The 23947-nt window shown below is 57.5% G+C and overlaps 1 protein-coding gene across 9 annotated transcripts in view; it reads right to left on the reverse strand.

Annotated features, from left to right (window-relative positions):
• NRXN2 (neurexin 2) overlaps window positions 1–19898 on the reverse strand; it is a 96501-nt gene extending 76603 nt beyond the window's left edge. For 7 of the 9 annotated variants that reach the window (XM_026483332.3, XM_044378467.2, XM_044378465.2 and 4 more), the window contains exons 1-4: window positions 19154–19898; window positions 8345–8362; window positions 3534–3563; window positions 1189–1260 (exon numbers count right to left, since the gene is read on the reverse strand). In XM_026483332.3, coding sequence (XP_026339117.1) covers window positions 1189–1260; window positions 3534–3563; window positions 8345–8362; window positions 19154–19898 — 865 coding nt within the window. The remainder of the gene's footprint in view (window positions 1–1188; window positions 1261–3533; window positions 3564–8344; window positions 8363–19153) is intronic. The other 2 variants (XM_044378466.2, XM_044378463.2) reach the window with 2 other exon arrangements.
• Window positions 19899–23947: the final 4049 nt, after the last annotated feature.

Here is a 23947-nt window from a genome sequence, read left to right on the forward strand (position 1 = left end):
ACTTTCTCTGCGTGTGTGTGTGCGTGTGTGTGCGCGCGCACGTGTCTGCCTCTCTCTAGATGAATGAATAAGTTAACTCCTCTTGGACAAAGTCTGCACTTTTCATACACTTTGCGTGGACCACGCTTTCTTGTAGTGATTTGTCAGAACGTCAATGAGCCCCTTGAGAACAGAGACCACTCACCCATTTAAAATAAACTTGCTGAGCACGTGCCCACACAGGAGCCAGGAGCTGTGTGAAGCACTGGGGGTGCACACATGACAACACCCCACCCCTGCCCTCAGGGAGCTCGATGGGGGGGGGGAGGCAAACGGGGAAGTGACAGTAACGATGCAGGGTGGTGAGCGACAAAATCGACGTGTAGACAAGGGTGACAGCGAGCAGCGTGGGGGTTTGCGTGGAGCGTTCAGGGGAGACTTCTGGGGTGGAAGGCCCGGCCACTTTCTCAAGAGTGGGCTGAGAGAGATACAGAATAGCTGGCAAGAAGGCAGGGACGGCGGAAAGCCAACCACACAGCACGTACTAGCGAGCGCAGACGGGACTCGGGACTCCATAGCCCCAGCACCTGGCACCCCCTGAGCTCCTTGAGGGTTGCTAAACTGCCCCCCGAACTCCTTAGGAAAGAGCATCTCTTCAGGGAAGCAACCTCCATGCAGAAAAAGTCACTGAGAACCTATACAGCCCTTAGATGGCCTGAAGGCCTCGGGCAAGCGTCGGCTTCTGCGTCTGCAAACCCAGGGCCAGGAGGCCTTCCACAGAGGGTGGTGAAGGCTCATTTAGGGGATGCATACATATTATAAAGGTCTCATCTCTTAACCAGAATCCCCCTAGGCTGCTGGCATCTAGTGGGCTTCCAGAATTTGATGGTTAAATGGGGGCGGTACCCTGCTTCTTCACCCTGCTTCCCAGATACTTTCTAGGGACAGGCCTGAAATTCTGCCACCAAAAGACATCTGTGTTCTAGAAAAAAGGTCATTCAGACAACTGGGATTTGGGAAAGAAATGGAGGTTTGTGGCCCTTCACACCAGGGCAGGTCCCAAGGATGCAGGCCCAGCCATCTCCGTGGACCTCAGAGGGGGGACAAAGGGGTCCAGCTTTGTTGACTCAGCTGCCACCCTCCAAAGGATGTGCAGTTAGCCTGCAAGGGGTGAGGGCTGGGCTCTCTGGGGACCGTGGGGTCACTGACCTTTCGTTGGCTGGTGCACCTCGCCGGCTCCTCCTCTCCCGGCCCCCCCCTCGGAGAACAGTAAGGACCCTACTGGAGAAGCAGAATTGGGGAGTCAGGCACAGGGGGCTACCCAGCCAGCCCCAACCCAGCCTTGAGGTGATGGAAGGTCCTCTCCAGGGTAGACATCCTGCTTGGAGGTACAGGTGGGGCACGGGGGTGCTGTTCTGGGGACTCACTTGCTTCGGGGCCTCTGGGGAAGGAGCCAGATGACAAACCCAGTCAGGCCCACAGACCGCATGAGACTCACAGCCACCAGCTCCTGCCCTTGGCCCAGGGTTGGGGAAACCGTGGGGAGGAGCAGGGGTGGGGGGGGCTCCCTGCTGCTTCAGAAGCTCCTTCTTCCCAAGAACATGCAAATAGGCCAGGCTTTAGGACCTACAGGCCCCTAACCTTCCACTGCCAGGTTCTGCTCACTGTCCCCCTCCCAATTCTGCATCTTCTCGCACCCTTTCAACTCCTTCAAAAGCCTGACACAGGCACCCCTCCTCCCAGGCCTTCCTGATTCACACACCAAAGGCCTCTTGTGTTCTTGGCCTGTCCTCAAGGCAAACCTGGTTCTCCGCCTACACCTGGTTCACATAGTAGTGAGTGTTCTTACTGTCACCTCTGTCTCCTGCTTTGCCAGTTAGATCACGGGGCTTCCCAGGGCCAGGGCCGTGGTTTCGGTCCTTTCTTTGTGCCTTCAGCTGGGCTACGCACACCCAGAGAGCTTCTGCCTGGCTGGACCTTGTCACGGATGTGGGGAAGGCCTTTCTCAGGGCTGACTTCCCACTCCCCCCGCCCCACCCCCACGCAGCTCATCAACACCCAGGCCTCCTCTGCAAAGCCCCTGCAGACACGTGTTATCACATCTGGGCTCCAGGCTGGCTTGAGCTCTCCACCCACCCCTGCCAGTGACTCGTGCACTCAGCGCCTGGCTCCCAGGCCCCCACACCTATTGCCGGACCGCGTAGGATGGCTTGCAAATGGAGTGTAAAAGTCCATGTCTGGGCCCTTATTCCACCTCAGTCCCAAATCCCCACAAGTAAAGCTAGAATCACACCTGAGCTGTGGACCTTTCGGGGGGGGAGGGGGCGGAGCTCTGGATCCCTTGGGTCTCCATCTACGACAAAGGTGCGCCACCGCCAACACCCCCAGAACCAGGCATTGAGAGCCAAGAAGGAGGTAAGTGAGCCACCCGGGCCCTGACTACCCCCTCGGGACGTCCCCTTCCCCCACAGCTTTTGCCATAATTTCACATCCAGGCAAGAATCCCAGGCCCCTACCTTCCCAGACCTAAACATCCCAAATTCCAGATCTGAGTGTCTCCCCACAGCCCAGTCTTCATCCTCTAGGCCTCCCCTGCCTACACGCTAGAGAACCCCCTCTATGGAAGATGAGCCCTGACAGAGGACCGCCCTGGGCTTGGGGAGCCGCCCTGGACTTGGGGAGCCTAAGGGTCTGGAGTACCTGAGCTCAAGAATCAGTGATGGGGAGACCTGGGGGAGCTCGGCCCTGGGGCGGGGGGGTGTCACAGTCAGGATTCCTGGGCCGTCAGGTTTGCTGAACACCAGGACTTTTAAAGATGGTAGGGACTTGGTTGAAGGGAGGCTAAAAATAGAGAAGCAGCCCCAATGGTACCACCAACTGAAAGGCCACATAATCACTCACAAGTCACCTCCTCTCTCTGGCCCTGAAAGTCCTCATCTGTCAAACGGGGTCAAGAGATGTTGGTGAGGGCGGATGGTGGGACAGCTGTGCAAAGGGGGTGTCCCGCACCTCCATTCCCCTGTCTCTCCCCGTTTGCTGCCACTGTGGACAGAGGGGACACCCCGTAGCAGCAGGGGGAGGGCGGTGAGGCTGCCTAAACGCCTCTTCCTCCAGCCCGTGCTTTTCTCTTTGAACTTGGGTCCACGGAAAAGAAAGAATGATCAGAATGAGTGGAAGGAAATAAAACAGCACCATGAGAAGGGAAAAAGAAGATACACTACCAGGAAAACGCAAAAGAGTGACTGGAGACAGCGGCAGGAGTTACAACATCTCTTGATGTCAGAAACCAAGGTGAGATGAGGGCGGATGGAGCGTGGCAGGGAGGGCGGGGGAGGGGAGAGCACAGATGGGGGGGCCAGCCCCGCCCCCACCCCAGCGCCCCAGTCCCGGAACACAGAGACAACAGAGGCAGCGGGCAGGAAGGGCAGGAAGGGCAGGAAGGCGCTGGGACAGGTGGAGGCAGGGAGAGGGGGCAGGGAGAGGAACAGAAAATCCAGTCGCAGGTTGGGGGCAATCCAATCCAATCCAATCCAAACCAGAACTTCAAACCATACCTTCGCTGTTTAACGTCAGGTGAGCCGGACCTTGGAAAGGGGAAGGGGAGAAAGAAAGAAAGGAAAAAAAAAAAGGAGAAAAAAGAAAGAAAAGGGGAAAGAAACAAAGAAAAACACGAGTCATCAAAATCAGCCAGAGAGAGGGGGGAAAAAAGCTTTTACTGCCACAATTTAAAAACCCTTTTTAACTTGTGACAGGCATCGAGGGGAAAGCCCCCAGCCCCGGAAGCTGAGGAGAGGGGCCCCGATGCCGGAAACAGGGTGGAGGGCATGAGGGGGGGACAGAGAGAGAGAGAGAGAGTGGGGGGTACCAGACGGGGTGAGGGGGTGCAGGCAGAACCGGAGGAAGGGTTGGGGCAAGGAGTCACTGCAAGGGGGGAGAGGAGATTTTGGTTTCTTTTTTTTCTTCTTGCCGGAAAAAAAAAAAGGAAAAGGAGGAGAAGCATGAGGCTGGGAGGGCTGCTTTTTCCTTTTTCTTTTTTTCTTTTTTTTTTCTTCCGGGAGGCGGAGAGAAAAAAAAACAGTCAACGAGAAAAAACGATTCAGATGGAGAAGAAAATAAAACACGACACAAAAATCAAAGCCACCTGGAGAGAGAGAGAGTGTCCTGTTAGCGCAGGATTAAGTGGACAGAGGGGACCTCCAGCCCCACCCCCTACCCCGTGCCCTCACCCTGTGAGCCTGGTGGAGAAAGGGGGGGGGTGCGGGGCCTGGGCCTAGAAGGAATCTCCCACCAAAGTGGGCTGTGGAAAGGCACCTGTCCAGCCCCAGTCCTCCCAGCTGCCCACCTCCCCAACAACCTCCATACATCTGGCTGAGCTCCTGGATTCTACGAGGAAAGTGGGGCTCGGGAGGACAAAGTCACAGCAGAAGCAGACAGGAGGACGGGAAACGCTGGGGCACAGATCCCCAGCCTGGACCCTCCACAAGGAGGACTAGGAGACTAGGGCCCGCACTCTGGGACAGCAAGAACCAAAGAGGACAGCCAAGGCCCGTGGGCAGGAGGTCTGGCTCTCTGAGAGGTCAGAATTACTCTACGGACGCCCTTTCTCTGGCCCCGGCCCTCTCTGAGATGAGCCAAAAGCTGAATTTGGAAAACGGAAAACAGAAGTCCTAACTCCAAGACTCTGGGCAAGATGGGCTGGGATTTTTTTCCATGGTTACCTTGACCCCTTGCAAAGGGCTTGTCAGCCCTGACCCAGGCCTTCCTAAACCTTAGGGGGAAAGACTCCGGCCCAGTGGACCAGCACCCTAGTCCCCGGAGAACACCGGTGGCAGAAAGCCCTCCCCCAGAGAGACTGGCAGCACCAAGTCCGGCAGCAAAGCTGAGGCCCTAGGGCTCCCTGACAGGACCAGCCAGGCCCTCCCTCTCCCCTCACCCTTCATCCCCGGTCTCTAGCCAAAAGGGTGGGGAAGGAACAGCCCTTGGAAACCATCCCAGTGCTGTGGCAATGAGAGGGTGGCCCTAGGGACAAAAAGCCAGGCCAGAGTGGGATTATCCAGGTAAAGAACTCCAGGAGCCTCTGAGACAAAGCAGAGGCCGAGATGCCTGTGCTCCAGGAGGTCAGGAAGGGAGTGGCCAGGGGCCAAAGGCCTGGACCCTGTGGGCAGAGGTTCACATCACCCCCTTCTCCTCTCTTGGGGCAAAGGCATGGGTCTTCCCCCACCTGTGCGTCTCAGGCCAGCTGGGGGAGGGGACCACAGCTGCAAAGGGCTGCATCAGGAGAGAACAGCTCTTGGGAAGCCAAAGGTTTTACCCACAAAACAGGGGAGGACCAAGCATTTGGACTGAGTCTTATTCCTTGCTCTGAATCCCCCCACAAACTTTCCCCAAGGTCTACCAGCATTTTCTTCCAAACCCCCTAAATCCAGGAGCCAGATCCAGAGCCCTAAACCTTCACCCAACTCCTCCAGGCAGAAACAGCCTCGCCTGTGGGCCCCCATCCTTGGAAATCCAGGCCCAGGAGCTGGAGGCTCTAGGACTGGCCCTCTGTCCCCCGCAGGCCTGTGTGGCAGCGTGGGGATGGGGATGCAGCCAAATCTCTCCCCTAGCAGACCCTTCCACTGCCCAGCTCCCAGGCAGCCTCATTAGCATGCGGCACTCTCCCTCTGTCACCACGGCAACCAGCTGCTCAGCTCCCTCAGGCGTGACAGCACCAGCCATCTTGGTGAAGGGGAGGCCGGTTCCCTGCCCTGTCTACCCATGGCTCAGGCCAGCCTGGCCTGCCTACGCCCCCCACCGCCCGCCCCTGTCCCCCAGGCCTGAAATCTCTGCTCCTTCCTCGTGCCCAGCCGGCCTAGGTAACCCCTCCCCACATCGACCTGTGGCATCAGCCCCTCCTCCCACCCCCTGGAGAAGAGGCTGCCGGTGATAGATGGCATTACCAAGGGTCCTTTCCTAGGGCACTTTATCTGGCTGCTTCTGGGTCCTCTCTCCCCACTACAAGAGGCTAGGGAGAAAGGAGAGGCAACCAGAATCCCCAAAAGGAGACGCTGTCGGGGGCTGGGGAGCAGGATGGCCCAGTTCCTGGGGGAAAGCTAGGCCTGAGGCACAGCACTGAGGGATGGGAAAAGAGGGTGAAGGCGGCACGGAGGACTCCCAAGACCTCAGCGGCAGAGTCCAGAGCATTGTGCCATAGAGGAGGCCCCAGCCCCCTCCCCAAAACCAGCCCCAGTCTCACTCCCTGCCCTTCTACCAGAAGCCCAAGAGGACCAGCCTTTAAAGAAGGAAGATGGCAACAGGGGACAAGATTGAGAGACACACAAGCAGACACGTCACAGAGAGACACACAGATGTGCCACACCCCTGGGTGTGCACACACACACCCCCAACATGCGGGCCCCTGCACTGCCACCCCCAAACCAGCAGGCCACCATGCCGCCCCCAAGAAATGGCTCGGTGGCATCCAAAGGGGCTCATTCCCCACTTGTCCCCAAGCCCAGCTTCCTTCCTTGTCCCCGTCTATCCTGCCTGCTTGGGAAAGAACTGATGGTCCCTCTTCTGTCCCCTCCTAGCTCGGTCACCTCTCCTCAGCAGCCCCTCCCCCCCTGCTTTCTTCTTTGGCCTAGCTGTTTCCCCTCCCTGAGGTCTCTCCTTTCTGTCCCTCCCTCCACTTCCTCTTCCTGCCTCTACTTACCCCTCCTTCCTCCCATCTCTCTGCCCCCTTCTTCCTCCCCACAAGCCTCTCCCTTCAGGCTCGTTCCCCTCCCTTGCCCTCCCTCCATCTCTCCCTTTGTTCCGGAGGAGACATGACATCAAGAGCAAGTAAAAGTCACATCAGCACTAAATCTTATCTCCAGCCCTCAGAAGGCTGCGTCCACGCAGACACACAGACTCTGTCACGCACACGGAGGTGAACACCGACACACAGATGCAGACACAGATGCAGACACTCCCCGAGAGGCACCCGGAGATGGGGGCCACGCCACAGAAGACCTGAGGACAGAAGTGCTCACACTCCCGCACACACGCAGGCACGAGCACACACGCATAGCGGGACCGACATGCACAAAGGCACGCGGACACAACCGAGCAGCAGAGCCCGCAGAACACGTGTGCACACAGATACACGCTCTCTTTCTTGCTCACACACACACACACACACAGATGGGTGCCCGCCCTCCAGGAACCGAAGCCACCCAAGGAGAAGAAACATCAGTAAGAGGCAAGCCAAACCATGGACACCACAAGGAAAAATGGATTCCAGCCCGCACTCCAGCCAAAAGCCCTCCCGTTCTTTCTCACCCAGGACTCCCCCATCCTGGGCGCCGTCCTCTGCCCCTCTCATGCCAGGGCCCAGGCCCAGGGAGCTCCTTGCTGCCTCCCTCCCACTCTCACCCTCTTCTTGCTTCTCCAGGAAAAGAACACGGGACAGGTTTGGGGATGGGAGCCCACCTCCCGCCCACCTGGCTGCCTGCCTTCTCCCCGGTGGCCACGTGAGCTCCGGGGCAGCCCAGCCTCCACGCCTGGACCAGCCCACCGAGCCTTCCCATGTCCCCGACCTCGTCTGCCGAAGAGGAGGAAAAGGAGCAGGGCACACCAAAGCAAGAGCAGACAGCTCAGAGAATGACAGGAGCCCAGAGAGAGCCTGGGGAAAGACAGACACAGAGACAGAGGTCCAGAGACGGAGCCCTGGAGAAAAAGAAAAGTAAAGACAGAAACCAGAGAGAGTGAGAAAGAGAAAAGGCAGACGAAACAGAAGACAGGGAAGGAATGGACAGAGGGACTCCAAAGGAGGCCGGCTCCTGCCCTGGCGCCGAAGAAGCAGACCGCCCCTGCCTACCAGCCCAGGGGCCAGGGGCCTGCCCAAGTGTCAGAGCGGAGAAGCTGCCACCCACCTACACCCGTGGACCTGGGATGCAGCCCTCCACCCTCTGCCTGCAAACTTCAGACCCAGAGGGGACTCCGCCCAAGCAGCCCTCAGCCCCCGGCTTCGTGACCCTCTCAAGCTCCCTCCGCTGGGCTGGGCAAAAGGGTGTCTCCTCACTCACTTCTGGGCACTTCAGATCCTCCAGCCCCGTCCCTGCACCCTCACTCCCATCTCCTCCCTAAAGAAGAGGACATGTCAGGAGGCAGACTGGCCTGTGGAAAGGCCTGCCCTCTGCCCGGTGGTTCTCCCCAGGAAACCAATAACGAGGGAACAGGCAAGAGGTGGGGTCGAGGTAGCCAAGAGGACCCCCAGATATCCTTCCCCGAGAGGGCCCCCAAACATGGGCAGGAGAGGGAGCCCTCAGGTGGCCAACGACACCCCCTCACAGAGGACCCCACGGTGATTGATCTGCCACCCCAATGACCAAAAAGCATCACTCACCTTCCATGGGGTGTTCCTCTGCAGGCCGGCGAGGTTCAGGAGAGGGCAAGGCAGAGAGAGAGAGAAGAAAGGAGGGCTGGTTAGTGTGGGTACCGAGGGCAGGGTTCCAAGGGGGTGAGGGGTTCAAGGTCCCCGAGCCCACCTAGGGCCTGGCACAAGTCACCCAGGCCGGAAGGGCATAGAGACGGAGCTGTCACCTGAGTCAGGGCCTCACACGCAGGGTCACATGGTCCTAGAGGACCCACGTCTCATGTTACGTTTCAGGAAACTGAGGCCCAGAGCAGGGAAGTGACCCTCAAGTTCACATGGAGAATGGGAGACAGAGCCCGGAGTGGCAGGCAGGCAGGCTTGCCTCTCCCAGGCACGCTCCTCCCCTGCATTCCACGCTGCCTCGGAGACAGATGGGGACACGCTCACACAGGGCTTACCCGAGACACACTCACACTCGGTGACACACTGACACACATAGGCGCTCAGCGATCCGGAGACACGTGTCATCTCTCACACAACCCACACTCAAAGCCTTTGCACACACAGATGCAACCAGCCCCGCGCCCCCAGGGGAGAAAAGTCATCCACACGCCGTCAGGTCAGAAAGCACAGCGCGGCCTCAAAGAGCCACGTGTCTCCCATCCCATCCCAGTCACTCCACCTCTCCGAGCCACCTGTCCCTCCTCTGTAAAAATGAGACAGGCAGACTCGAATGTTTCCGAGGCCCCTCTGGCTCCGGTTCTGTGATTCCAGGACAAGCAGCTGGGGGAGGTGAAGCGCCCCCCTCCTGCCCCCACCGGCTACAGGGCCCACTTCAGTGGCGGGAGGGGGTCAGAACATAGTGGACAACACTGGGCCCATCCCTAAGTCCCTAAGTCTCGCCACAGCCTTTGGGTAGCCAGCCCTCCCCTAGGCGGGGTCTGCCTGGGCCTGGGTCTTGACCTCAATGGGTCTTGACCCCAGTGGGTCAAGAGAAGATGGACACAGTTCCTTCCAAGAAGCTACAACACCCCAAGCAGGTCAGGCTCTGGTCTGCCCTGGGAGAAGGCCAGGTCACCCCCTTCCTGAACATCTCTCCCGCACCCACCTACTAGGAGACTTTAGAGGAAGCAACAGGTGGGCAGAGAAACAGCACAACCTACAAACACACAGACCCGACGGGGAAACAGGCACACACGCACACGCGTGCACACGCACGTGGGCCTGCAGGCCTCAGGATACACACATACACACCCAAACCGCCGCTCGGTGCACATTCATGCCCGCGTGCACGCACCGTCTCCTACCTCCGGCATATTTTGTGTTATTTGCTCAGTGGCTCTTAGGGGGTTAGCTCTACTCCAGAAACACATGCTGCCACTTATCAGACCTTATCCCACCTCCTTAATACACACACACGGGCTGAATGCAGAATCAATACCCACACAGTGGTCTAATACCTAATATTAGACACATACCCCACCGCCACACCCCACACTCCCTCCGCCGGCTGAAGACTCCTGCCCCGTGATGAACACGGCCCCCTTTCTCTCAGTCTGTCGACCGTCTCTCTGCATTTCACACAAGCCTTTACCTATCTGCGTGTGTCACAAACACAGAGCTGCTTTTACCTGCTTTTACCCCCCAAAAGCCGTGCCTACAACGATTTTCTTAAATAAACTGAATCGCATTGCATTTAGGGCAGGGGTTGCTACGCAGGCTAGAAAGGGGCCCTCAGGAAAACCCCTGGGTCTCTCGAGGACCTCAATGGGTCCTCATGGCGGGACCTCTTGGGCCCCGGTGTGCGAAGGCCCTGGTCAGGCAGCACCATCATCTCTCCAGCACCTGTACAAACAAAGAGGCATGGTGATTTCTAGAGAATCCAACATGGCTGGTATTTCCAGACGTATGGCCACATACATGGGCCACGCTATCTTCAGGAAGGGGCAGCGAGCAAGCTTGGTTTGCTGGCTGCATGAGCCCTCCCTCTCCTGGCTTCTGAGACGCAGCTCCTAGAGACTCATTGGCCTCTCCTTCTCTGCTGCTCCTAGCTTTCTGCTGATTCACCTGGGTCCCACACCTGCCATCACGGACCCTGCAGGCTCAGTCCTATGCCTTCCACACTCCTTCCTTCCCGCTGCCCTCCTTGGCGATGGCTCACTTCCGTGTGTTTGTACCCTGGGCTTCTTCCCCGGGTACAGGTTCCGCATCCCCATCTGTCCGCTCAGTAATTACTCAGACAGCTCTCCGACATCCAAACCCCACCACCAAAGCCAGGCTCGTGTCCGCCCCCGCAGCCAAGGGCCCGTTGCCCTAGATTTTGCAAAGGCACTGCTTTCAGCCAACACTTCTTGAACGCCCACTAGGTGCCCCCCAGTCTGCCAGGCTCGAGATGCCATTAGTGAGCCAAGTGGCCAGCACCCTACTGACCCCCAACAAGCGTCTCACGGCATTACCCTCCCGGCAACCTCATCAGCTTGGTGGTATTACCTACTTCCTGTGGGCAGGGAAAGAAACTTGCCCAGCAGCACAAAATCACCTCTGACTTTGACCACCGTGCTCCTAGGTCAGCCTAGCCCACGCCCCGCCCTTCACCTCTGGTTTCCCACAAGACCCTTCTCCTGGTTCGTCTCCCTGCCCATCCCCGACTAGGCTCTCTTGGCACGGGCACCGGATACAGCTGACGAAATACTGCTGTGATCAACACACACACACACACACACACACACACACACACGTGAGCACATGCACACGCGCTCAGCACTTTTCAGTGGTTCAAACCTTTCTTCCGTGTTCTCATCCTATGTAGCCACCTGCCTTCAGAGAAGTTCTACCCGGGCTTCTCACACTCCACATGCCCAAGATGGACCTCCTAACCCTTCCCCCACAAGCCCTCTCCTCCCGCCTGCTCTCCCTGATCAAGGTAGGCAGCCAGAAATCAGCCTTGCTCTTGTTTCATACCAGTCACCAGGTCCTGTCGGTGCCACCTTCTAAAACCCTAAAAAAAATCAACAAAACTCCTAGAAATGCTTTACATCCCTCCATCCCTTCCCCACCGCTGTCCAAGGCCAGACCCTCCTCAGATCCTCTCCCCGAAACATTAATAAGCCTCTTCAGTGATCTCCCCCTACAGCCAGTCTTTCCCCCCTGAAATTCTTAGTCCACATACCACCAAAGCAGTCCAACCAAGCCACGACCCTACTTAAAACCCTTCCAGGCTTCCCAGTGCCTCCAGGATACAGTCTGATCCTCTCAGGCAAGTCCATTGGAAATTCAGCCATGCCTCCCTCCAACCTCCATTCCTTCAACAATCCAGGCTCCAGCCACACCCAACTGCTGTCCACTTCCCTAATGTCCCACATTTCTGCATGTACTGTTCCCTTGGCTCAAAACACCCTTCCCTATTCCCACTCCTCCCACCCTCAGCTCCCTGAGAAAGCCAGCTCCTGTTTTAAGACCAGGTCAGTATACCTCTGTTTGTGTTCCCAACTGGCCTCGCAGGCAGGGCTAGCCGCCCCTCCTCTGTGCCTGCTCTCAATACGAACATTGAATCATTATTTCACTTTATTGTATCTCCGATGCGATTGCGTTCCCACGTCTGCTTCCTGGCTGGACTGTGTGATATCCAAGAGCAAGGACAATGTCTCATTCATCTCTACCTCCAGCTGCTTGCACAGTTCCTGGCTCAGAAAAAGGCATGCCTATGTTTGTTGAATGAATAATCACATACTGAGTACTTCGTCAACGGATGCTGCCATCACTCTCTCGTAGAGTTGGGGAAACTGAGCCTCACGAAGTGGAAGAAACTTGTCCCATGTCCCACTGCTGGTGAGGGACAGAGTCAAAATCTGAACCCGGATCTGTCTGGCTTCCCATGGCCTATCTTTTTGGCCGGAAGTCAAGACTTTTAGAAGCTGACCTGACTCAACAGTTCTGATCTTATCGCCCCCAAAGCACAGCCATCTTGGTCTCCTCACCCGCCCCCGACACACACCAGACTCACATCGCCTAGACAGGCTGTTTTCCTGGAGGGAAAGCCCTGCCCATTCCTTTCCGCCTCCACAAATCTCCCTCAGTCCTTGTTCAAGGTCTAGCCAAGTCCCACCTCCTCCTTGCAGCCTTCTCTGATCACCGGGGTTAACGATCACAGCCGCCTTTATTGATCATTTAGAATAGCGCCTAGCCCATATAACTCACTGAGTCCTTGCAACAACATCATAACCTCCATGTCTCTGAAGAACGATGTGCTTAAGTAAATTGTGCAAGCCGACCCACAGCAAGCAGCAAACTCGGATTGGACCCCGGCAGCCCTCGCTCTTAACCACGCTGCCGTTTGAGGCTTTCCTTGTGAGTATCTGTCTCATCTCTGGGTTCTCACACCAGCCACTCCCTGAACTGCTCTCCCTCGAGCCCGGAGCCATCTCTCTCACAGCAGAAACTGTCAGGACCACGGGTATCGCATGTTACAGCCGAGAGAGTGGATCCACATACGTGACCTCATTGACTCAACTTTCACGCACGGAGGTCTTATCCGCCCCACCAGCGGGCATATTGTTTTGCCTAACATGAACTCAGGATTCCAGCAGACTCGTTATCAAGGACAGCGAGGAAGAGCAGAACAAAAGGAAAGACAAAGTTCTGAGCGGCCAAAACGAACATCCTTGGCAGAGGTGATGCATTAAAAACCATTATCTCCTCATAGGAGAACCTCTCAGACCTTACCCAGAACCCACTTACTGGGGGTGACCCACAACCCCAACATGCTTGGCAATGCTGATTTCCAAGTTTGCAGACAAAGCGGGGAGGGCGGGGGGGAGGGGGAAGAGATGTGAGCTGCCGCCCGACAGCTTCTCCTAAGGGCGGAGGTGGCAAAACTCAGGAAAAGCTAATATAAGAACTCCAACTGCAGCAGTCAGCCATCGTTTCAGGCAGGGACAAACCCCAGGGAAGGAACCACTGTGTGACAGTCCAATGCCTAAGGGGGATTCACGACGTCCTGAGTCATCCGGAAAAGGTTAGATCACTTTCCAAATATTATGCTTAGGGGAGGCAGAGAGGTGTGCGACATATCTCAGGAAGATTTCCATCTGAAATGCTTTCAGTGTTGGTGAGTTGTATATTTTAACGGGCTAATGCTCCACTTTCCAGGGTGAGTTTCTCCCCAAGGGCCCTGGAAGACTGGGGTTTTACTGATTGATTTCCACTGCCCTCTCTCGGTGCTGGGACCGCTGGCTGGCAGACACAGGAACACCCTCGTGGCATACTGGCTTAAGGGAGAAGCTGTGACCTGAAGAATGTGGGGTGGTTACTGACTTCTGATGAACACACTGTCCCTAAATACCCCCAATAAACCACACGCAAGTAATGCACAGACACAGCTGACCGACCGCCTGAGCTTTGAGAGGCAGCGTGGACAAAGGTGGGGGGGCAACCGCCCCCCCCCCCCCCGGAGTCAGCCCAGGGTTCAGATCCCAGCTCTTCCGTCTCAGGCGGTAGCATGAGGATGAGATGAGAAAGTTCAAGGCGCAGCAAACGCTCACTAGCTGTGAGGCCCCAGGCTCTACCCCCTTGACTGTGTGATCTGGTCTCTTTTTGTTCTAATGGCTCCTTCACCATGTCTGCGGCCACTCCTCTCCAACTGTGGACTCCTCTGAAGTCTCTTCACCTTCTCCTTGGCCGCCTCATCCAATTCCAGAGCTTCAAATATTTTCTCTCTCTACACACGCGCCCGTGGCACCCAGGTCTCCACCCACAGCCCCGCCTTCAACGCAAAGCTCGGGTCTCACATTTCCAACAGCCTGGGCGCCTCTGTCTCGGAACACCGAGGGACATGGCAGTTCAACACGTCATGATCTGTGGCCCAACCCTGCTCCCCTCCCGCCACCACCCCCTTTCCTTTTACGCCTCTGAGGCCACTGCCCACCACCACCGTCCTTCTAAGCAAACCTGAAACATCATCACCTCTGCCTCCTCCCTGCCCCGCCACGTGCGACAGGCAGGGTCCCAAAACTTCCATGCCAAGAACAGCTCCCGAGCATCTTCCTCGCCACTCCCGAAGACCACCAAGATTCGGGGCCTCACAATCTCCCTCCTGAGCTATCTTCCAGCCGATTTCTCCACTGTCTAACTCTGCTGCCTATGGTCCTTCGACACCAGACTCCCAGCCTCTGATAAATGGCTCTGACTATTCACCTATCTGCTCAAAATTCCTTTGTGGCTGCATTTGCCGATACTCGGGACGCAGCACCAATAAACGTTGGTTGAATGATTTAAGTCAAAACTCCAAGACCTGGCTTCAACCTGCTTCTCCTGCTTTAGAGTCCACCCGTTTGCTTATATTCTTGGGGTCCCCTCAATGGACGGGACGTACATGTCCCTCCCTCCCATGCCTTTACTCTTACCGGTGCCTGTGCATGGACTGGCCTCCTCAAACCAAGCTTACTCATCCATGGTCAAGGTCAGTCTTCAAAAGCATGTTTTTTATTACTGACCCCTCTCCCCCAACTTGTAAAACTATCCCCTTCCTCAAAACACCAATAACACTCTGCTGGTAATAGTAACTACCATCTACTATTATTACGTACCAGACATTGATTTAATTCCCACGACAGACCTCTGAGACAAGCATGCTCATCTCCATTTACAGGTAAGGAAAAATTCCTCTGAAGGTTAGGCACTCACCTGATGGGGCGGGCCTAGTGAGTGCGGAAGTCAGATTGAAACACAGACGTGAGACTCAGGAGTGCACGGTTTGCTCACTAAGCTGAATTGCCTTGCTACATCTCTTTGGGTATATACCACACCATTTTCTTGTAAAGATCTTATTTATTTATTTGTCAGAGAGAGAGAGAACGCATGCACGCACAAGCAGGGGAGGGGCAGAGGCAGAGGGAGAAGCAGACTCCCCGCTGAGCAAGGAGCTCAGGGGCTCGATCCCAGGACCCGATCCCAGGACCCGGGGATCATGACCTGAGCCAAAGGCAGATGCTTCACCCACTGAGCCACCCAGGCGCCCCTAGACCACACTATTTTGTGTCTTGTTCTTTTGCTGGGGTTTATCGGGCATTTTCTATGTGCCAGTCACTATTCTAAGCACTTGACATGAATTAGCTGATTAGCTCCTATAACAAGTCTGTAAGGTAGGTACTATTATTGCCCTCACTTTCCAGGAAAGGAAACCAAGGCAGAGAGAGATAAAGTCCAAGGTCACTGCCCAGGCAGTCGTGGCTACAGTCTGTGCTTTTTACCACGGACTGGACTGCTTTTTATCTGCTTCTCCAATTAAACAGCCGACGCCCACAGCAGCAACTTACTCATTTCCAACCCCCCTTCAGCCCTCAACACGAGGCTCGCACAAAGGAGGCCTTGATAACTACTTACTGAATTCCATCACCTACAAAACGTAGGAAACACACGTCTGAATGACATGCCTCTACCTCCCTGCCTACTGGCTTCACACTCCTCTCCCAAGCTAGGTGCACCCCTGCCCCTCCGTCCTACACATCTGTGCCCCCATTCCACTCGGGGTCTCCCACACACCTGCACACCCTCTTCCCTGATCACTTTTCAGCCCTTTATCTTCACACGTGAGGGACAGGAGGCATTCCCACGCAAATCACTGCACCAGCCCCGTCGACTCCAACCCCGCTTTGGCAGGTAATCAGCAGTGGGTACACACACTCAGTGACTCACACTTAGCTCTCTCTTCAATGACCTGTGGCCAGACTCTTCCCCCCCCCCCAACCCAGAGAAAAAAGAAGCATATTTCCTAACAGGGAGGTTCTCAGTCACTGGGTAGGCCCAGACCCAGGAAGGCAGGGGCGTTATTCCAAAGAACCCCAAATCCAAACGCACACCAGGTACTGAAGGCACGTTGCTAGGTCTTGCATGTAAGGCTACAAAACTGTCTTCTAATGTACATTGGATTAACCACAATGGCAACTACAACATGGAAGACATCGAAAAGCTTTCCTGAATTCATAGTAGCTTTGAGTTGTCTCTTTTCACAACGGACAGACACAAAAATAACTCCTATTTGGAAAGGGTCCTATGAATTACTGCTTTTTAAAATGCCCACAATTTCAAAAAAGTTGAGACTCATTCAAAGCAGATAATCATGACATGAGGGTAACTTCAGGGGGAAACTTGCGGACTCTGGCCCTCAAATCAGTCTCAGGGATGAGGAGCCAGGCCTATTCCACTTAAAGTCTTCCTCCTCAGCCCCCCTACCCAAGGGTGGGAGTGCATTCCTTTCCTCCTTGGCTAGATGAGAAGGTACTAGAAGTGTAATGAGCACAGGATATTACAAAAGCTGCCCAGGAAATAGGAACAAATATAAGGAGAGGGAATGAGGTCATGGGGTGGGGAGAGGGAGGCAAATCAGGAGGCTTGTCACTGTGCTTGTCACCTCCAGATACAATCAGTCTTTACGACCCTGTGCCCAACCACAGCGCCTATCTGAAAATATACGTAGACATATTTTCATATACACATACACAGCCTTTGTTCTCCCAAATACTTTTTAATATTTCTTCATTCTACAAATTTTTATCAAACACCCACTAAGTGTCTGGTACTGTATTAGGTACAAGGAATACAGAGAGGCAGATCCCTGCCCTTTTATCTCAGACAAAGCACCACCCCTCCCTCAACAGCTACCAACACACACACATACACAGAGGCAACCCTGCCCCAACCAGCTGTCTGACACCCACCTAATACCCCCTTTCCCTCTTCTTCATGAATCTCACACACACACACACACACACAATGGGTCAGATATGTAGCCATCTCTCCCAGCTCCAACACAGCTAACACAAACACTGATCCAGCACACCCATATGATACACAAACTGTCCCTCCCACACACAGGTACTCCAGCACATCTCAGACACACAACCACACAACCCATACTCAGAAGCACACACCTTTTTCGCTCACTGGGAGCCTCTGGCCAATAAATCCTTTCAGGGGATGGACACGAGGGTCTGGTTGACCAATGTGCCCCTGGCTGCATTTTTCATACACTCGGGCCCAATTCTGCCAGTGAGTCCATGGGCCAGCTACTGAAACCTCTCTGTAGCCCAAATTCCCTTTCCATCAAGCTAGAAGGGTGGTTCATCGTATTTTCTTAGAAAGGCTTGGAGGGGAACGGTCATAGAGATCAGAGAATCAAGTTCAAAGTCATGCAAGGAAAGATTCCTCATGGAGTTCCAGTGTCTGACCGAGGTTTCCCATTAAGACACACGCACGTGGGTACCCGCACATGAGCACACGCCCTTACACTTGAGTACTACTCCCTCTCCTAGGCACTGCACTCCTATCTGCAATCACTGCTCTGCTGAAGCAGACCATCCGCACATAACACACACAGAGCCAGACCCACAGCCTCTGCGTGCAGGCGAACACACACAGACACATACTTTCACAGTTTAGGGAGCACCTGAACTCCTTGGAGAAAAGGTGAGAAGGTGTCAGGTTAACTTAATACACACAGTTCCTGAAGATATATCCCACAACCTTATACAAATAATCCCACAAAAGCAAGCCAAACACTTTCCTTAAGGATACCTCTCCCACAATCACAGATGAACAGTCAAAATACTGTGCATCCCAAACCCAGGGCCACACGAGCAGACTCGGCTCCTCCCATGGCTGTCCACATGCTGGCAGCCAGGAGGACACCCAGCCCCAAAGCAGTCCTCAGGCCTGGCCGTGCTAGCTTGAAGGCACACATGCACACGCGCACACTCCCCAAAAGACTACCGCTCGGCGGAGGGGGCAGACACACATAGCTGCTAGGTGGCCCACAGCTTCTAGGGGTCAGGGGCAGAGGAAAGCAAGCCTGCCACCACAGACCAGGGTCGAAGGAGATGCCCACCCTCGCCCCCAAACTGACGGGGAACGTCTCCCTCACTGCCTCGCCAGACCAAGGTACAACAGGTGTCTTCAAGTCCCTCCTTCCCCGTCCCCCTGAACCACAGCCCGCAGGGACCTGGGCCTGGCACCACCCACGCAACCTGTCCCCTCTTTTCACTCAGCTCCGCCTCTCGAAGCTGGGGAGCCGGTGGAAGCTCTCCCTCCCTGAAACCTCCCTTTCCAGGCACGACCTTGCCATCCCCACTCTCCCTCACCTGCCCTCGCTGCATGCCCTTCTCCCCACGCCCAGGCCGTCTTCCTCCCATCTGCCCCGCCCTCACCAGCCATACTTGCCATGCTTCTCTCTCAGAAGCTCTCAGATTCGCCGCCGGCAGCACGCAGCACCTGCTCCGCCCGCCTGGGCCCGCCACGCCCCCGCCTCGCAGGCCCCGCCCGTTCCGGCCCCACCCACAGCCCATCACGCCCCGCCCCCCGGGGAAGACCCTCCGGCCCCTCACACCGCCTAGCCTTCCAGGCCGCCCACACCGTCAGGGCTCCTCCCAGGCCCCAGACCTGACGCCCCTATAGTCCCCCACCCCAAGCCACCCCCCCCCCGGACAGATCCGGGCCACACACTCCCTCACACACCCGGACCCACAAGCCCTCAAGCGCCTGGACCCTCGTCCTCCCGCCAGCCCCTCGCAGGACCAGACGACACAATACTACCCACAGGTCGCCCCTCACCAGCCACGTCCACACAGGTCACTGGCTAGCCACACGCTCCCTCTCGGGACCGGCGTCCTCACCCGCCCCTGGCAAGGACACGCCTCATGACCCTCGCGTGCTCGTGCACGCTGTCACACGTCCTCAAGCCCGAGCCCTCGCGCCGCCCGCACCCCCTCAGGCCGCGACCCCGCACCAGCGCAGGCAGCCCCTCACTCCCGAGCCCAGGTGCCCAGCGGCGGCTCCCCGGGGGCTCACCTTCGCTGCAGAACTTGCCGCCGAAGCCCGTGTGGCTGCAGTCACAGCCCACCTCGCCGGGGGCCAGCACGGTGCAGAGGCCGCCGTTGGCACAGGGGTTGCGCGCGGGCGCGCACAGGGGGTCGGCGGCGGCGCCGCGCAGGCCCTGGCTTCCCAGCAGCGCGGGGGGCCGCTCGCCCAGCTTCAGGTTGGCCAGGAGGCCGCGGAAGGGCGGCTCGTACTTGACGGTGCTGAGTGTGAGCGCTGAGAGGCGCACGTCGGGCGGGATGCCGCCCACGAAGAGGTCGCTGGCCACCTGCATCTCACGCCGCTTCGAGCGCACCTCGGCGGCGCGGGCCTCGCCGTCCACCGCCAGCGCCGTGCGGCGCGCATCGCGGGTCAGCAGCACCATGTGCCAGCGGTCGTCGGCCACCGGCGTGTCCAGCTGCAGCGTGGCCGGCTCGGCGCACGAGAGCGTGAAGCGCAGCCGCAGGCGCCCGTCCACCAGCAGCAGCTCCAGGAAGTCGCAGTCGCCACCGTCGTCCAGGTAGAGCAGCAGCGCGCGCGTGGCGTTGGTGCGCAGGCTGAAGCTGAGCTCGCCGCTGCTCGCCGCGCCCGCCCAGCGCGCGTAGCGAGCCCACTGCCCGGGGCCGCCGCCGAACTCCAGGCTGCCGGCGCCCGCCGCCAGGGCCAGCAGCAGCAGCAGCAGCAGCAGCGGCGGCGGCGGCAACGGCGACGGCGGCCGCCACGGGCTCCCGGCCGCCATGCCTCCGGAGGCCCCGGCCCCGCCCGGCCCCCGGCCCCGCTCAGGCTTCAGAGCCGCGGGCGCATGGGGCGGGGAGGGGGCCGGGCGCCCCCCGCGCCGAGCGGGGCTCCCTCGCCGGCTCACAGTGCCATGGGCCCGGCCTCGGGGCGAGGCGCAGAGGCCCAGGTACCGACTACCCGGGGCGGCGGCAGAGGCGCCCCTCCCCCGCTGCGGGTTCCGACGAAAGATGGGGGAGGGATGCCTGCGGGGAAACAGAGAGGAAAGGGTTAATGAGAGGTTCAGAGGAGGCTGACTCCCCCATCACACCAGCAGGCAACCAGTTGTTTCCTTTTAGGACTTGAGGAGCCGGCCCTGACCCGGAGAGGGTCCCAGAGCAAGAGACACCACCCTAGACGGTAGGACTGGGGGCCCAGCACTTGCAGAGAAATGGCACTCATCAGGGTAATTATTAATTTGAGATGCGAGCGGGTGGGTAGTAGCATCTTAAAGTTCGATAGAGAGCCCAACCCTGTCGCCCTCACCCTCGCCTGCCCTCAGGCCCAGGGCCAGCTCCTGTGAGTGAGGCCTGGAGACCCTCCACCCGCTGGTGACCCCAGCCCCTTCCACTCTGAGCCACCCAACCTCTGTGTGATGCTCCCGCCACCAGCCAGCCAGTCGAGGCTCTCTCATCAGCTCCTGATGCTGGATAATGAAGTTGCTAAATAATTCATTGGGATTAATTAAATGCCAATTCGTCAATGGGATCATTGGGTAACCTGGCTGAGAAGGGGGCTAGGGAGAGAAGCCAGCTAGGACCCAGGCATCCAGGCCCCAAACCCTCTCCATCCATGCAAGGACACACATCTCCAGTTCCCCCCAAACAACGCTCACCTCTTCCTGGGCCCCAACCCCACTGCTCACCAGCCTAGATCCTTCCTAAACCTAAATGTCGGTCACCCTCAACCTCCAGTTCCCAGTCCTCAGCCTCAGGCCTGGCCCAATACCTGGGTTCTCTTCACCCTTCCGTTCCACCCCCTCCCCATCCAGGGCTGGGGGAGCCACAAGGAGGCAGGCAAGCTTATTTACATAAAATTGCCTTTCTGAAATGATTACCCTTGTAACGGGCTGTCAGAGAGCAATTTATACCCCACACTGGGGAGGGGAATTTGCATCTCGTTAAACTCCGAGTCGTAATTATTTATATCCAACAACCCTCCTGAATATTGCATTGATTTTATTTTGGGGAGGGAGGAAGGGAAGGAGGTGGGGAGAAGCCTGGGAGAGAAGCAGGGAGGGGCCAAAGTTTAGGAACAGGCAGGGAAAGATTGAAGTTAGGGGGAGGGGGGAATCACAGGAAAAATGACAGAGACAGAAGAGTAATGGAGGAGAAAGCCTGATGGGGAGAAGAGGAAAGAGACGATAGAGAGAATTAATCCAAACAGAATTTGTCAAAGCCCCGGATGCTGGGCATTTTTACAAATGGCATTTAATCACTCTGAGAAGTCCCGCTATTCCCATTAACCACTGGGGAAGCCCTCATAGAAAGTCTAGGGACTTGCCCAAGGTCACACCGCCTGTCAGCGGGGAACTGAGACTTAGAACCACGTGTGTCCGACTCCAGTCTCTCCACAGAGGAAGCAAAGGGTGGGGCGGCCACAGGTGTAGCTCAGGGCAGTGGGAACCAGAAGGAGAAGACGGTGAGGGAGAAGGTCGCGTGGGTGTAGTTCCTTTCTACGGGAGAAATCTGGGGAATGAAGGGAGAAAGAGAAAGCTAGGGGCCCCCTAAAAAACCATAGCAGGGGAGTGAGCAGAGAGTCACGGGAGGGCAGGGATGGTTGGAGTGACATGTGTGCCGAAGGAAGAAGGGGCAGAGAAGACCTCAGGAGAACAGTGGGAGAGTTTGGGGAACCATCTCCAAGAGACCCTCAAAGTCCAGTTTTCAGGTCCTTCCATCTGGCTTCTTCTAACTGTTGCCCCACTACCACCACAACCCCCCCCCCACTCCCACAGGCATCAGTGGGAACTCAAGTGTCCTGCCTCACTGACCCTCCAAGGGCTGCCCCTTCCCAAGCAGGGGACAGAAGGCGATTCAGACAGACAACCCCCTCTCCCTCCGAACACTGTCCGGGTTATATATAGCTTTGCCACTGCCTCTCCTCATTGGGTAATGGAGATAATTAACATGCGCGGGCTAATTAGCCAATCAAATTAAATGCAGCACCTGCTCCCAGGCTGATTGACGCCCTTAACCCCACACACATGCACCCCCACCCCCGCCCAGGGGAGGGGGACCCTCAGGCTTGGGAGACGGAAAAGCCAAACCCCTCTTCTCCAGAAGGGGCAGGGAGACCCCCAGCGGAGGCAGGGGACAGAAGACCAGAAAAATGACATCCTTCCTCCCTCCCCCGCTGGGGTCTCAGTCTCAGACTGGCCCAGCCTCTCTCTGCCTCTCTCCCAACCCCCACCCCCACCTCCGGACACATTTTGGGGAGGAAATTAATTAGCTATTGATTTCCACTAGCAGAGGGAATAGGATTTCGTGCTGCTGTCCACTCACCCCTCAGCTCAAGAGAGGGAGGGGATTAGTTCCCCTGCCCCACCCCGGAACCCAATCCCTCTGTCATACTCACATCCCCCACCCTCGAGGGAGCTGACAGAGGGCTTCTTACTGAAAAAACCTCGGGGCTGGGTCTCCCTGGTTTGGGAAGCTGGCAGAGTGAAGGTTGGTGAGGCTGGGAGGCAGATGCCTGGGTCCTAGGAGCCAGAAGGAATTTACCTGGAGGCCAGTGTGGGCGGGGGGAGGCAAAGTGCATGAGAGTCCAGGAGGGGCTGACTCCACGGGGCGGTGTGTGCCCAGCTGTGGAGGGAGAGTGTGGGAAGGGAGCGGGTACTGTGCTGTGAGGCAGCTGTGGGGGCAGAGACTGGGCTCATGCGGTGTGTCCAGGGAGGGGCGAGGGCAGGGTCTGGGAACCAGGGCCCCTCAAGACTCATTACTCATTCTCCCCACAGCCCACAGCTCTGCAGCCCAGGCCAGCCTGGCTCAGTGCCGGGCACAGGGGCTGCCGGCCTGGCCAGGAGGAAGCCCCAGCCCTTCCCGGGTCCTCTCTCCAGGGACTCAGAGTCCCTTGGGGCAGCTGCAGGCCTGTGAGACAGCGAGGGCCCCAAGAGGAGCGTGTGCTAAGTGGACACCTGGGTCCCTTCCACTCCACCCACAGTTCCCCGGGAAACCTGCTGCCCCTCCCCTCCCCGGGACTAAGCTTCCGCTGACCCAGCCTCCCACCCACCCTTCCTCCCAGGACGCAGGGGGTTCCCACAAACCTAGGGCCGACTAACCTTCCTCTACTCCTGGCACACAGCTCTCCAGCCTCAGATCTCCTTGCCACGGGCCCGGCCCAATGCCCTGCACAGCTGCATCAAGTAAACGGTTCCCCTGGATTTGTACTGGGCAATGGTCCCTCCCCCACCGTCCAGGCACTGCTCCCCAAGACCCCCTCTTCTTCTCCCAGTGCCCACTGTCAGTGCAAGGACGCGGGCCAGAGCAGCCTCGGGATATCCTGTCTGCTGAGTGACGTCACCGCAGCGCACACTGCCAGCGCTGCTGGCCCCAGGCCACTGGTCCTCTGGGGACCTGACCTCTCCCATGTTGCCCAGGACTCTGCGCCCAGGCAGCCTCCTAGAGCCTCCTGCCCACAGATAGACTCTGCAGCCTTGAGCCGGTGGGGAGGGGAGCTGTGGGGGGAGGGGGTGTGGGGTGACTCGGCTACTCTCAGGACCTGGTCTCCTCTCTCGCCCACCGAGCTCTCTCCCACAGACTCTTTCTAGGTCTTCCTAGGCTGACAGCCACCTTCTCGTCTCCCACGGCCAGGCCAGGCCAGTGCCACGGCAGCACGTGGGCTGCAACTTCTGGGCTCCCCAGGGTGCGCCCGGCACCTGCTGGACCACCACACGCACTGTCTCAGCCAACCTCCAGTTTCAGGGCTTTGCGGAGCCCACTCATCAACCCCGGCTTACGGACCGACGAGCAGCCTGGGCTTAGCGCGGCAAATCCATTCACCCAAGTGCGAGCGTAG

The sequence above is a fragment of the Ursus arctos genome, unplaced genomic scaffold (assembly GCF_023065955.2).
Source record: "Ursus arctos isolate Adak ecotype North America unplaced genomic scaffold, UrsArc2.0 scaffold_23, whole genome shotgun sequence".
Classification (NCBI taxonomy): domain Eukaryota; kingdom Metazoa; phylum Chordata; class Mammalia; order Carnivora; family Ursidae; genus Ursus; species Ursus arctos.